Below are 14,996 nucleotides of genomic sequence, written 5' to 3'. Positions count from 1 at the left end.
CGACCATCCAGCGGGAGGCGGAGCAAGCCCAAAATGGCGGCTCTCAGGCTGGCGCGCTCCGTGCTGCTCAGGCTTTGAGGTGGTCGCCGGGGGTCGGGGGGGGACGATTTCCCCGCCGCGGAGGCCCTGGAGGATGAATCGGGGGCCCTGCTAAGACTAGGCGGCGGAGGTGGAGAGAAGTGGCGGCACGGACTGCGTTGGAGTCCACGGAGCGGGATGTGCGAGAGTTACTCCAGGTCGTTGTTGAGGGTCTCGGTGGCGCAGATCTGCCAGGCGCTGGGCTGGGACTCGGTGCAACTGAGCGCCTGCCACCTTCTCACGGACGTGCTGCAGCGCTACCTGCAGCAGCTGGGACGGGGCTGCCACCGGTACTCGGAGCTGTGTGAGTACCGGGCTGGGGACGGGAGGCTGCCTGGCCGGTCACGAGTGACACCTCCGCGCTCCCCTGTGCTCTCCCGGCGTCCGGGAGGTGTTGGTCCTTCGCCCTCACCCCGCGATCGGGTGTCTTCTCCGCCCCTGATGCTCCTCCGCTCCCACTGCCCCTGGAAACTCGAGTCATCCCTCTGCTGCCTCTTCGCCAGCCGCTAACTTATCCCGCGTGCAGCAGGAGCCGGGTCCCGGCTCCCAGCTCCACACCCTCTGCTCTCCTCTCTGATCTGAACATCGGCCTTAATCATTGTCTCCTTTGGCAGCGTGCAGAACCCCCTGCAGAACGCCTTACAGCCTCTGTTAGTTTGGTCCTTTCCCTCCCCTTGCCCGCAAACTACTACAACTAGTTGTCACAGGCGCTCCGTCTACCGGCCGTTTCTTACAAGCCTGGCCGTTCTTCAGCTCCTGACAACACAGACTCGTTGACAGCTCTGCTGCGTTAGGGACACTGCCTCTTCTTTCTGTTTCTGTTCGTTTCACGGGCAGCATCTCTGCGAACTTGGTCAGTTTCACTTATGTTCACTTTCACTTACATCTCAATTGATTTCCTCCTCCTCTGTATTTTTATGTCAGTGGTTATCAGAGTGTGCAAGAGAGATCATAGGCAGTTTACAAGGTTACCCAGGTAGTCTGGGCTACAGCAGATGGTTTTTAAGTGAATATCTGGTAGTATCTGTTCTTTAGTGGCTAAGTCGTGTCTGACTCTTTTGCGACTCCATGGGCTGCATCCCACCAAACTCCCCTGTCCATGGGGTTTCCCAGGCAAGAAGACTGAAGTGGTTTGCCACTTCCTTCTCCAGGGGATCTTTCCCGGCCCAGTGACAGTCTGGCAGTCTCCTGCCTTAGCTGGCAGATTCTTTACCACGGGGCCACCAGGGAAGCCCCAGGAGTATCTATAGCTGGTGGCATTTACAAAGTTGGAATATTTAATAGGTGCAACACATCATCTCATTGATGGGAAGTCTGTGTGTGGAGACGGAACTGACCCTCATTGAAGTTTCAGGGCATTATTTTTCAAGTGGTAAGCTCCACTGAAAAATTGACACCCATGGATACACTTTACTTCTTAGGTCCCAATTTCCATTCCAACTTCCATGCTGCTGCTGCTGTTGCTAAGTCGATTCAGTCGTGTCGGACTCTGTGCGACCCCAGAGATGGCAGCCCACCAGGCTCCCCCGTCCCATGGTGCTATCAGAATAACCTGTCAGTCACGCCATAACACAAATCTGACTGTGTCATTCTTAAAAATATTCCACTTAGTTACAAGCTGGGAATCCGAGCTCTCCAGCAGCACGCGCTTTTGTGAGCTCACATTTTCTTACCTTCTGCTGTCCTGTCATCCTCAGTCTGCAGCCATGCTGCTTGCTTTTCCTGAAACACTTTAAGCCCACCCTTCCTGCCTGCGTGCTGTTTGATGGCATGTCCTTCACCCCCTGCCCATGGATAGTATGACTTCTGTTTTGAGATTCACTTAGGAAATCATATCTCTTCTCATAATTCTGTGCATATTTTCTGCCATGTTAACTGAACATCTTGTTTGTTTTTTAAATATATTTATTTGGCTGTGCTGAGTCTTAGTGGTGACACGCGGGGCCTTGGATCCTCATTGAGACTTTTGGGACCTAGTTCCCTAATCAAGGATGGAACCTGGGCCCCCTGCATTAGGACCTCGGAGTCTTAGTCACTGAACCACCAGGGAAGTCCCTGAATACCTTATTTTGTAATCATCTGTGTATGACTCTCACCCTCTCCTCTTCCCTCACCAGGAGACAAATTTATTATATTTGTATTCAGTAACCTAGTATAGTGCCAGGCAGCCAGCAGATACTTGTTGAATAAATAACTGAACTGATAAGCCACCACCATGATAACTATTTAGTCGTTTAACTTTTTGTATTTTAAAAATGTGTATCTTTGGACCGCTTGATTCACAGCCGTGTCAGATCTGCACCTGAAGCTACTGAGTGGCTCGTTCATGGTTGTCTTGCACGCGCACCGCCAGTGCATTGCTCTCTGCTTTTGCTTCATTTTCCTCCCTCCTCCCTTCCTGGCCCTTGAGTGAGTTTACTGTTACGGTATGTGTGCTCCCGGTTATATTTTTTGCTCCCAAATTCCCTAAATGAGGATGGCTCTTCTGTACCTTTAGGTCAAAATATCCCCAGAATACATAGTTACCTTTCCTGACACACAGAAACAGATGGGTGCTGGCACTGCACGCAGCCAGGTGTCCTGGAGTCATGGGCTGAGCCTTGTTTTGCCTGCATGTGAACCTCGTGGATAATTGCCCAGTCTCTGTAATGATTGTCTTACTATTAGTGAGAATAGGATGATCCGGTTCATTACTCCCCATTGTGATCTGGTGACTTTTCAAAAATGCTACTTCCTGGTATACTTAACTGGTTACAGACTTTTCTAGGTTTTTTTTCCTCCACTATTCTTATTTCAGACTGGAATTAGGTCCCTACTATGCAATCTTGTCTTTTGTTTCTGTATTTCTTTTGTCTTTCTGACACAATGTTTATTGAGCACCACTTACATATGTGTTACCTGATGGAGACGTCGGATTACTTAGGCATAATCCCTGCCCATAAGATGTGTACAAGGGTGTCGAAATGTCAGTAAAAACAAAAAGATGGTATTTGTTCCTTTTACAAAAGATGCTCTTTCAGTAAAGCAAGTATCGGAAGTTACTATTAATTCAACAAATAGTACATTTAAAAATTTCCCAAAGGTAATGATTTACCAAAGCACTCAGGAGCAGAAGTTTCCCTATGCACTCTATTATATATAAACAGTGTGTCAGTTCAGTTCAGTTCAGTCGCTCAGTTGTGTCTGACTCTTTTCCACCCCATGAATCTCAGCACACCAGGCCTCCCTGTCCATCACCAACTCCCAGAGTTCACTCAGACTCAAGTCCATCAAGTCCGTGATGCCATCCAGCCATCTCATCCTCTGTCGTTCCCTTCTCCTCCTGCCCCCAATCCCTCCCAGCATCAGAGTCTTTTCCAATGAGTCAACTCTTCTCATGAGGTGGCCAGAGTACTGGAGTTTCAGCTTTAGCATCATTCCTTCCAAAGAAATCCCAGGGCTGATCTCCTTCAGAATGGACTGGTTGGATCTCCTTGCAGTCCAAGGGACTCTCAAGAGTCTTCTCCAACACCACAGTTCAAAAGCATCAATTCTTCGGCGCTCAGCCTTCTAAACAGTCCAACTCTCACATCCATACATGACCACAGGAAAAACCATAGCCTTGACTAGATGGACCTTTGTTGGCAAAGTAATGTCTCTGCTTTTTAATATGCTATCTAGGTTGGTCATAACTTTCCTTCCAAGGACTAAGCGTCTTTTAATTTCATTTCTGCAATCACCATCTGCAGTGATTTTGGAGCCCACAAAAATAAAGTCTGACACTGTTTCCACTGTTTCCACTGAAAGTAGTGCACGGTATCAGCAGTAACTGCAGAAGAAATACAGAGACGGAGAGACACATGTGCACTCTGGGTTCCAGGGCCGGCTTCACAGGGAAGACGAGATTTAAGTTGAAGCGTGACACACAGTGGTGCGAGGTGGGGAGCACGCCAAGTAGAAGAAAAGCATAACCTGAGATAACAAAGTGGGGTTCAGTGAGGCGGCCAGCTTGGAATATGTAACCAGTTCATTTGGAAGGTGTTAGAGAGAAGTGTTCGGAGAAGGCAGTGGCAACCCACTCCAGTACTCTTGCCTGGAAAATCCCATGGACGGAGGAGCCTGGTAGGCTGCAGTCCATGGGGTCGCTAGGAGTCGGACTCGACTGAAACGGCTTAGCAGCAGCAGCAGCAGAGAGAAGTGTTAAATGGAGAAAAATCAGGTGAGGGAGGGACTTCACAGATAGAGGCAGGAAACACTGCATACCTCTGTGCAGGGGGGAGGGTGCTGAAAGTGATACTTGAGGACAGTTGCGCTGTCGGTGAAATGCACTAGAGATGCTCTGGGGAGGGCTTGAAGCTGTGATGAGACGGGAAAGTGGGACGGAGTGAAAGGAGAAGTGCCGAAAGCCAGGGCCCACAAGGATGGTGCAGGGGGAAGGACTGGAAGGTCTTGGGCTGAAACTGCACAAATGTGGAGGAATTCAAGAGGATCACATTTTTTTAGAGTGAGAAAAGAATAGTGCTTTTAATAAGGATCAAAGAGTTGAAAATGCCTGCCTGTCATTAAGGGGAAGAACAAGTATTCATTTTATGTATTCTCTCTTTTTTATACATCATAAAAGTAACCTGTACTTGTACAGAAATTCAGACTACCACACTCTTGAAGTTAGATACGAGTCTCATGCTTCACTTCTTCCCTTCCCCGTCTGCTGCTTTCAGCCCTGTAACCTGTTAAAGTTGAATGTGTATCTTTCCAGAAGTTTTCTGAGTGGGTGTTAGCAAACATGTCTAGTTTTTGCAAACTGTGTATTGTTCTTTTCCATTTTACATCATGATTTAATTTCAGGTAAACTGAATTTGATATGATTATAGGAGATTACAGTAAAAAAAAAGAAGACTATCAGAAATCTGGAACTGGAATTTTCATAGTTTTCAAAGATGTAGAGACCTTAAGTTCTGCTAAGAGCAGGCAGAGAAGGAACCTCCTTTTCTAAAGAGAATCTCACTATATCTAATGCTTTATCGGTTTATCTCTACCCATTTTATATAGTATCTTCTAAATACATTTAAGATGTATATTTAAATTGCCTGTATGGTCTAAGTTGTGTCAACACATTTTCTTAGATTTAAAAAAAAAATTGATTTAGTGGTATAATCATTCAGCAGATGTTTATGGAGTGCCAGCTGTATGCCAACCACTGTTGTAGTTTCCAGCATTGTATCACTAACAGAGAGAAAATGGAATGGACGTTTACCCAGCTCAGCATTGTACATATTTGATAAAAAATTATAACAAACATTTACTTTGTGTCAGCCAGTGTTGCAGGTGCCCTTGACCATCTTGAGTTACTTTTGACGTTAGTTCTGTACTGGCTGGTTGTTAGTGTGAATTGTCTGTGGTGTTCTGGCTGGTCATCAGATTGTATTTAAATTAACTTTCTAATATTTAAACAATATGATGTTCTGTTGAAACTCTATTCAACTCTTTCCAATAACTGAGTCCTAAGTATATAGTATATTTGTTTCTGAGCTCCATATTTACCTAATACTTTTTATCTTAATGCCTTAAAAGATATTCATGGAATTTTCTTAAAATAATTTGCTCTGCTTTTGACTTTGTTTCAGATGGCCGGACAGACCCAATTTTGGATGATGTTGGTGAAGCTTTCCAACTCATGGGGGTTAGTCTTCATGAACTAGAAGACTACATCCACAATATTGAACCCGTCACTTTCCCACACCAGATCCCTTCATTTCCTGTTAGCAAGAACAACGTCCTTCAGTTTCCTCAACCCGGAAGTAAAGATGCAGAGGAGAGAAAAGAGTACATCCCCGATTACATGCCACCCATTGTGTCTTCTCAAGAAGGTTTGTGGGGGGTTTTGTTTCTTGCTCATGTATTTGTAACTATTTTAATGGGTTTTTAATCTGCTTAGGTTTTCTAACTGAATTATATAAAATGTTATGCTAACATATAAATTCTGGAAATGCAATAAAAATATTTTAATATTACTTACAGATTGTTCTAACCTTTAAGGCAACAAACTTGTAGTCGGCCTCAGCAGGCAGAGGCCTGGAATCATCAAGGCATCAGTTTCCTTTGTAAACTTTAAGTAGGGGAGAACCAAACGTGACCTCAGAGAGAAGCCTGTCAGGAGACATAGTAAATGAGAATGGGATATTCGGTAAATGAGAAAAGCTTTGAAGCATAAAATTGGGGTGGTTCTCCCCACTTACTGTAGACGTGAGTTGGATGATACTGGAAACAGTGGGTGAACATTCACTAATATTATGTAGATTTATCTGTATCTTTATGATGAGTAGAAATATTTATGTTTGGTCATACAGAATTTTTATTGCAAAATAATACCTACTCAGGCCTAGTCAATCCTTGAAGAGTTCCTTTTTTCCTGCATGATTTTACATGTTGATCTTCTAGGTTCACTAAGATTCTAAAGTGATACATATGTAATTTGTGGTCTGTAATGCAGGTACAGAACATTTTTTCTTGTTAAAAAGCAGAAAAGTTGCAATTTCTTTCTTTTTTAAAATTCTAAGACCATAGTTGTGCTTCAGGATAATGCAAATGATGGCAGAAATAGCTTTATAACTTTTTTATTAATGTGCAGTTCGGTGGCTTTAAGTGCATCGGCACCGTTATGCCACCAGCACCGCTGTTCATCTCCAGGACACTTTGGTCTCTAACTCTGTAACCATTGGACAATAACTCCTCATTGCCCCCTCGCCTCAGCCCCTGGCAGCCGTCGTTCTATTTTCTGTCTACAAATTTGACTGCTCTAGGTATTTCATGTAAGTGGAATTTTACATATCTGTTTATCTGGCTTGCTTCACTTGGCATAATGTCTTCAAGATTCATCCATATTGTAGCAAGTGTCAAAATTTCTCTCCTTTTAAAGGCTGAACTATACTTCATTGTGCATATGAAGCCACATTTGTTTTCCATCCATTTTTTGATGGCTGCTTAGGTTGTTTCTACCTTTTGGCTGTTGTGAATAATACTGCTATGAACATTGCAAATACTTGATGCCCTGCTTTTCAGTTCTTTGGGGTCTATACTCAGAAGAGAAATTGCTGGATCATATGGTAATTCTATATTGTTTGACGAACAGTTTAGACATGGAAAACTATCATAGCTTTCTGCTTTGAGTCCCTTGGAAAAAAACTCTACTTGACAGCTTAGTACTTTTCTACTTAAAGTTCTTAGAGATTCAGTCCTGACTGAAGGCAGCAGTCAGTTTCACCAGTAAATGTGATACAAAGCATGCCTTCAGTAGGTGTTCTTGAACCAAGTTCAATTAAGCGTTGTTTGTAGGGTCTTGCCTATAGAAGTTCCTTGTTTGTCCTCCTTTCCTGACTAATGGTACATTAACAGCACGGCTTGGAAATCTTCATACTTGGAAATCAGTCATTCCCAGTGTTCCTCAGTAGCTGCTAAGAATCTGTCTCCTCCCCACCTTTGAATTTATTTGTATTTGTAACCTTTATTACCTTGGAGGCTGTCTTACTCTTTGTAACCCCCTGTGTAAAGGTGTTCTGTTTAAACCCCTCATTCCGTAATGTCTGTGTTCTTGATCTTAGAAACTTATATTTGTTACAGCTTCTCTAAGCACATATTTACTTTAATAACAAATGAATTTCAGTGTTAACATCATCAAAGGAGGGTTTCTTGGGCTGAGGCCTGGTACTAACTGTTTTGAAAAGAACCCCTCTTCATGAAAGTAGCATTAAGTTAGTCTGTGATGTGTCCTCTTGTACTTTAAGATAGCCTTTGTATGGCTCTGAAATTTTTTTTAGATGAAATGCCATTTAGAAGTATACCAGTATGCTTAAAATGCTACTTAGAATACACAAAATTTGAAATTGTGCTAAGAAAACGTGAATGGTCATCAAATGCTGGGAGAAAACGGAAGGCATTACATAGGAGGAAACTGAAGGGAAGACACTGTTGTGAGTCAGTGGCATATTAGTGATTCTCAGAGTGATTCGTGTATCATCAGCGAGTTAGACACTGGTCAAGTGTAACAGCAAGACTGTGTATGTTATCATTTGGTATGTGTTTGAGCTGGAACTACTGTCTTCTCCATATAAAGAGTTATATAGTCCATTTTCTCTGTGTACTTTGGAGCTTTCTAAATCTGTTTTGTAGTTTTCATATCATTTTGCCTCCCGTTCAACCTCCTGTTTAGTAGTTAGATTGTTTAAATTGTTTTCTTTTTTTTTTTTTTAAATTTGAATTCAGGTTCAATTAATCTCACTTCCTGGTTCACACACAGATTCCTCTCTGGTCATTGCATGGCCTGCATTTATTAATTTGGAGAGTTAATTATTTTTAATATTGTAATAAACCCTAATGAGCTCACTACTCAGAACCAAAGCTAGGACTTTGATTATAGTCTGTGCTTACCTTCTTGTTTCGTTTTTATGGCACTCAAATTATATACAATGAAATTCTCTCAAAGTGATATGGTTATCACGTTTAAATACTGCCAAGGAAACGTAGTTAAGATAGCAGATTTGTACTGGGTAGTGAAGGAGAGTGAAAAATGATTCAGTGGTTTTAGCTACTGACTGCTCTCTGAAATTACAATAGTAAATTTTTGAGTTTCTCTTCTGGATTATTTGAAGCAAAAGAAGAATCCTATGTTATTTGAAGTTTCTGCAATAGAAATTATAAACATTCTAGGAGGAAAATAATGTAAGCCTTGACCACTTCTTTTTCCAGCTAACACTTGTGGATTTTCTAAGGAGCAGAAATATTGCTGATTCATATAATGTGCATATTGTTCATAAGGATATAGTAATGATAGGCAGTACAATAAGGTGCTTATTTAAAACCTTTTATTCAGGGAAAAGAACATAAAATACAGTCTTGGTTACCCAGTTTTTAATACAGCCACACAAGTCAATTAGTAAGTCATTTACAACCTGAAGTCTTTTTTTTCCACTGCACAGCACATTAGAAGGTATCTAGTATTCTGGTTAGTGGTGCACAGTGTGGTACAGATGTGAACAACTTTGATAATAACATCTGTTCACCAGGTTTTTTGTTTTATTTTCCTAAGTGCCACAGGCATGGTCAGACTTTGGTCATAGAATCTTACTAGCAAAGTTCTGTCATGGGGCTACCCTCTTATCAATCTTTCAACCTGCTTCATGTCAAAAAAAGAGTGTGGGGACTCCCTCTGGTGATCCAGTGGTTAAGACTTTGCCTTCCAGTGCAGAGGGTGTGGGTTTGGTCCCTGGTTGGGGAGCTGTAGAAGAAGCCTGGGCTTCATGGAGCCATTTAGCTGTGATGCAGTTTGTTATTCAGTTTGAGTTTGTAGTCTCACAAAGGCACTTTACCTTTCCCAGTGTCATTTCCATCATCTGTAAGGCAGGTATATAATATCTGCCACCAGAGTGGTGGTGAGGACTGAGGGAGAGATTCTGTAAGACATTTATATAAAATAGGACAGTGCGTAACACATAATAACGCATGTTGGTCCCCTTCCCATCTTGCTGCTTCACTCTTGAGGAATTTCCTTTTCCCTTGAAGGACAATATACATTCGAGGAAGTGACTCAACAATAAGAATAAATCTAAAACAGTGTTAATCACATGCTTAGAGGCTAAGGAGACACAGACTTAATAGCTGGGTTGGGGTGTGTGCTTGATGGAGGAGCTCTCTGACTGTCAGCCGTGTGAAGATGGGGTGGGAGAAGATGAGAGACAAATTCCTACCTGTTATAACTGATTATGTGTTTACAAGTGAAACCTCTTTGAAAGGATATTATAAATGCACATCCTGCACACACTGTTACAGTTCTGATGGCCAGTACCCAGTGTGTTTTACCCAAGAACACTGCCCACATGCCAGCCCACCGTATGTATTTTCAGATTCACAACAGTAACATATTTTTCTTTCCTGTTTTATTTGCCAAGGAATGCGTGAAAAATAGCATTCTCTTTCAGAGTCATTGTTTGGTTCTCAAAAGTATGGTCAGTAAATCACTGGTCTTCTAGGTGATCTGTTGATTGGTCCATAATATTTGAGAAGGAAAAAAGAAACCATTTATTTTGCTTTACTTATTGAAGGAAACTTAACAACCTCAAACTAGGAAACTTGGTCAAGATACTATGATGTTGCTACTTTTAGGGCTTTAAAATTTTTTAAGTTAACTTTCTTTGAATAGATTTAGATTTATAGGAAAATCCTGTACCCAGTTTCATGTAATATTAATATATTACTGTGGGATGTTTGTTATGGTTAATGAACCAATGTTGATACATTATTATTATGCATTATTAATGTCCATTATCTTTACTTTTTACCTAATACCCTTTTTCTGTTCCATCCGTATCGTGTGCCGTGTCTTCTTAGGCTCTTGTTGACTCTGACAGATATCAAACTTTCCATTTCTGATGACCATGACAGTTTTGAGGAGTATTGGTCAGAGGTATATAGGTGCCCCTCTGTTGGAATTTGTCAGGCTTTTCTCATGATTGCATTGGAGTGACAGGTTTTGGGTGAGGAAGACCACAGTTGGGAAGTGCCATTTTCATCGTATTAAAGGTGCATCCTATCAACACGATTGATCACTGTTGATGCTGACCTTGGTCGTGTGGCAGAGGTAGTGTTTCTCGGTTTATCCATTCTGAAGGTACCCTCTTTTCCCTCTTCCCACACTGTCACCTTTGGAAGGAATCCCCTGTGCGTAGACAGCTGTTAAGGAGTAGGGAGTTATACTTTCCCCCTTTAAAGGTGGAGTATTTCCACAAATTAAACTCTTCTGCAGAAATCATTTGAAATTCTTCTGCATTTGTCTCTTCTCTCCCAGGGCTTATTTTATGAAGCACTTTCAAAAATAAACATTTATAGGTTCAAAATAATTTTTAAAAGTAACACAAGCATGTTGGGAAAAAAAAAATACTGTCCAAGTATATTCAGTATAAAACGAAAGGTCTTCCTCGTCTTCCTCATACTCTCATTCGCCAAGAGTAATGTGTTTAAGGTGTGAATCCTATGTCTCTTAATAGGAAATGTTTTGACTCAAGGGTGTGTGTCCAGGTCAGTTCCTACCATTTGTCTCTCAAGCTGCTTCTATGTCTTCCTCCGTCCTTCTCTTGAAGTCGCTCTCATTGAGATCACAAAGTACCACCTGACTGGTTGACTTAAAGGCAGTGTTTATCCTTATTTACCGATGTATTTTTTTTGAGGAGTGGGTATAGCTTAGTGAATTATTACAAAGCAAATACCTTTATAAAGGGCTTCCTTGGTGGCTCAGTGGTAAAGAATCTGCCTGCCAATTCAGGAGATGCAGGTTCGATTGCTGGGTTGGGAAGGTCCCCTGGAGAAGGGAGTGGCTACTCCCTTTAGTATTCTTGCCTGGAGAATCCCATGGACAGAGGAGCCTGGCGGGCTATAGTCCATGGGGTCGCAAAGAGTCGGCTTAGTCAGCTTAGCAACTAAACAACAAGCAAATACCTTTTAACCACCTCCCATTTCAGTACCCAGAACTTTACCAACCACTCCAGAGCCCCGCTGTGTGCCCACCCCTATCTTTTCCACTCTTCTCGCTTTATTATAGGGAATGCTGCTGCTGCTGCTGCTGCTAAGTCGCTTCAGTTGTGTCCGACTCTGTGCGACCCCAGAGACGACAGCCCACCAGGCTTCCCCGTCCCTGGGGTTCTCCAGGCAAGAACACTGGAGTGGCTTGCCATTTCCTTCTCCAATGCATGAAAGTGAAAAGTGAAAGTGAAGTCGCTCAGTCATGTCCGACTCTAGCGACCCCATGGACTGCAGCCCACCAGGCTCCTCCGTCCATGGGATTTTCCAGGCAAGAGTACTGGAGTGGGGTGCCATTGAATACTGCTTTGTTTTTCTTAATAGTTTTATCAGTCAAACGTGTAGCCCTAGATGCTTTAATTTCCTTTCACATCTACCACGGGTTTTTTTTGTTTTTTTTTTACTTCTCGTATCTTTTAAGTTTCTTTTAATCTCCAGGCCCACTTCTAATTCCCTGCCCCCGCCTACTCCCTTTTCCCCCTTACAATGCATTGTATTTGTTGAGAAGCCTGGAGTGTTGGACTTTAGGATTTCCCACGGTCTGGATTTGCTATGTACTGTGTACTATCAGTGGTGCAGTTCACTGTGTTCTTTGAAATTGGCAGCAAGGATCTATAAGGACTGATAAGACTTTGTTTCCCTGCCTCTGGCAAGACAGGTGTGGGTTTGTACCTATAGTGTAAGTTTTTGAGTTAGAGTTTTAAAATATATGGGTGTCTCCAGCTTTGCATTCAGCCCTTAAGTAGAGGTGCATATATTTCAGAGTGGAGAGTAGAGGTTCCAGCACACACAGCTGTGATGGACTCCACTTTACACTGGACCAGGCCAGGATTCTAACGGAGAAGGCAATGGCACCCCACTCCAGTACTCTTGGCCTGGAAAATCCCATGGATGGAGGAGCCTGGTGGGCTGCAGTCCATGGGGTGGCTAGGAGTCGGACACGACTGAGTGACTTCACTTTCACTTTTCACTTTCACGCAATGGAGAAGGAAATGCAACCCACTCCAGTGTTCTTGCCTGGAGAATCCCAGGGACGGGGGAGCCTGGTGGGCTGTCGTCTATGGGGTCGCACAGAGTCGGACACGACTGAAGCGACTTAGCAGCAGCAGCAGGCCAGGATTCTCTTCCTGGTTGGAATGTTTTTCCTTTAAGCTTTCGGGATTTATGAAAATAAGAGCACGCTTGCAATATTAAAGTAGTTTCTGTGCTTCTAAATAAGCAAAGTATCTAATGCCTTAGGAAAGTATCTAATTAAGTATTAGATTCTTAATTAGAAAGTATCTAATTAAGAATCTAATTAAGCATTTGGTATTTTACATACCTTAACCACCACATTTGTCTGTTTCTCCCTTCCATGATAGAAAAATATTTTGTTGATTTTAATAAAATTTTAGAAATTTCAGAAGTTTCTAATATCCACAGTTAGATTTCTTGGAAAATTTCCCATACGTAGCAGAGGGAAAGCTTGAGAGGTGAATAGGGCAATAGACGTTACACGGCTGACTTGGACTAAGACCCCAGTGTGAGTGCTTTTGTTGTAAATTAGGATTTATTCTCTCTTGCTTTGTTGAATTTGAATCTTATCTGGAACAGTGCAGTAATTGCATTTTATTTAACTAATTAGCTGCTATGGCTGCATGGAGCTTTTCTGTTTCGGATAGAATAATACCAAGTTATTTGCTTCACTTACAATGGTGGTATATCGATCTTGTACCATTGGTGCTAAAGAAAATTCAGAATCGTATTTTCATTTATTTAACAAATAGCTATGAAGAGCCTACTGTCTGCCACGCACACTGGTTATTTCAGGAGATACAGGGGTGTGTCTCCAGAAAGGGCCAGCTTTGCCTTCCTAGAGTTTCTAATCTAAGAGGGTGTGGGAGAAAGACTAGAGTAATATTTATGTATGATTTCAAATTATGATTTAAATTATGATTTCAAATTATGCTGTTAAGGAATGAAGGACTTGATGACTGTGTTTTAAGTGGCCAGGATACGGTGATGGTGAGGGTGGAGGGTGGCTTTGAGAGAGAAGAGTCTGGGTGGAACTTGGTCATCCAAGGGGGAAGTGATGGGGCCTGGATTCTGACTCGTGACTCCATCAGAGGAAGGACCATTTTATTTCTGGTGGAGACTTTAAATTCTGCAGTCTAAATAAGAATATTGGTTCTTTTTTCCTGTGAAAGGGCTTACAGTTCAGTAGGTGGCACTCTTTCCTTTTCTGTAAGTGTTTGATATCCAATTAAATGCCCCCCAAAGTTTTTAAAGTCTTAAGAAAAAGCATATAACTTAAACCGTAGGTGGCTTGTTTTAGAAAGAAAGAAAATAGCATTGTTAATAATTTATTGTCTCTGGAACTTTGTTAGAGCAGTTATACATGAATATATTTACTATTTGTTTTCTTTAAGGAAACTTTTGTATTTGGCCAAGATTCCTTTTTATCATTTAGCAATATCATTATCCTTCCTGAAACTCCAGCTTTTCTTTTCAAAAATTTTAAATTATCTGTATCTACCTTTCCCTCTGTTTTGATTTTTAAACATCTTCAAAGTCCCATTAGTAGATACTTTTAGTGTGGGCATATTTTCCCCATTTTCACTTTCCCCTTATGTGTCCACCCATTTTCCATTTATGAAGAGAAGTTTTGGTTAATTGACATAGTTAATACAATTTGTATCCTGTGGTTTGAAAATTGTGTAAATCTTAATTATGTTGAATTGGTTCACAGTGCTTTTCAGGTTTACTGTATCCTTCTACTTCTCTATATATTCATTCTGTTAATTTTTGAAAGTTTGATATTAAAACTCCAACTAAAAATCTTAATTTATCTATTTAAAAATAATTGTTAATATAGAGTGGAACTATATGTAACCTTGTTCTGTATTTTCCAAGTCTCCTGTAAATGTGTTATCATACTTTCATAATTTAAAAAAATAAAAATTAAAGCTCTCTAATAGAGGCCTGAAAAAAACTTCTTAATTCAACATTATTTATATTCTGCTTTTAAACTTAACATTCTGTCATCTTTTTTCCTAGTTCCTATTTTTATATTTACTTTTTTTTTTTTTAAAGAATGTACCATAATTTACTCAACCAATCTCTTTAATTTTAGAGACTTTTACTGTTTTTAAGTATTATAATTTTGTCTCAAGTGTCTTTGTACATATTTTTCTTTTATATTATTTTTTATGATAAATTCACAAGGGAGGAGTTCTTAAATCGAAGGTATACACACATGTATGGCTTTTGGTATTGCACACTGCTTTCCAAAAGAAGTTACCATTTTATGATACTTTTATGATCATCATTTTATGATGATTTTTGTGGTTTGACCATACCAGTATGCTAGACATCTCACTGGAATTGAACTTCAA

At 41.3% G+C, this 14,996-nt stretch overlaps 1 protein-coding gene across 2 annotated transcripts in view; it reads left to right on the top strand.

The window, feature by feature from the left end:
* Positions 1 to 9: 9 nt before the first annotated feature.
* Positions 10 to 14,996, top strand: part of TAF3 (TATA-box binding protein associated factor 3) — a 122,298-nt gene continuing 107,311 nt past the window's right edge. The window contains exons 1-2 of one of the 2 annotated variants that reach the window (XM_003586754.5): positions 10 to 382; positions 5,682 to 5,924. In XM_003586754.5, coding sequence (XP_003586802.1) covers positions 217 to 382; positions 5,682 to 5,924 — 409 coding nt within the window. In that variant the 5' untranslated portion in view covers positions 10 to 216. Of the gene's footprint in view, positions 383 to 5,681; positions 5,925 to 14,996 lie in introns of those variants that run through there. The other variant, XM_010811091.4, reaches the window with a different exon arrangement.

This window comes from Bos taurus, chromosome 13 (genome assembly GCF_002263795.3).
Source record: "Bos taurus isolate L1 Dominette 01449 registration number 42190680 breed Hereford chromosome 13, ARS-UCD2.0, whole genome shotgun sequence".
In the NCBI taxonomy this organism is placed as follows: domain Eukaryota; kingdom Metazoa; phylum Chordata; class Mammalia; order Artiodactyla; family Bovidae; genus Bos; species Bos taurus.
The sequence above is the reverse complement of the archived record's forward strand: the minus strand, read 5'-3'. Positions and strand labels throughout refer to the sequence as shown.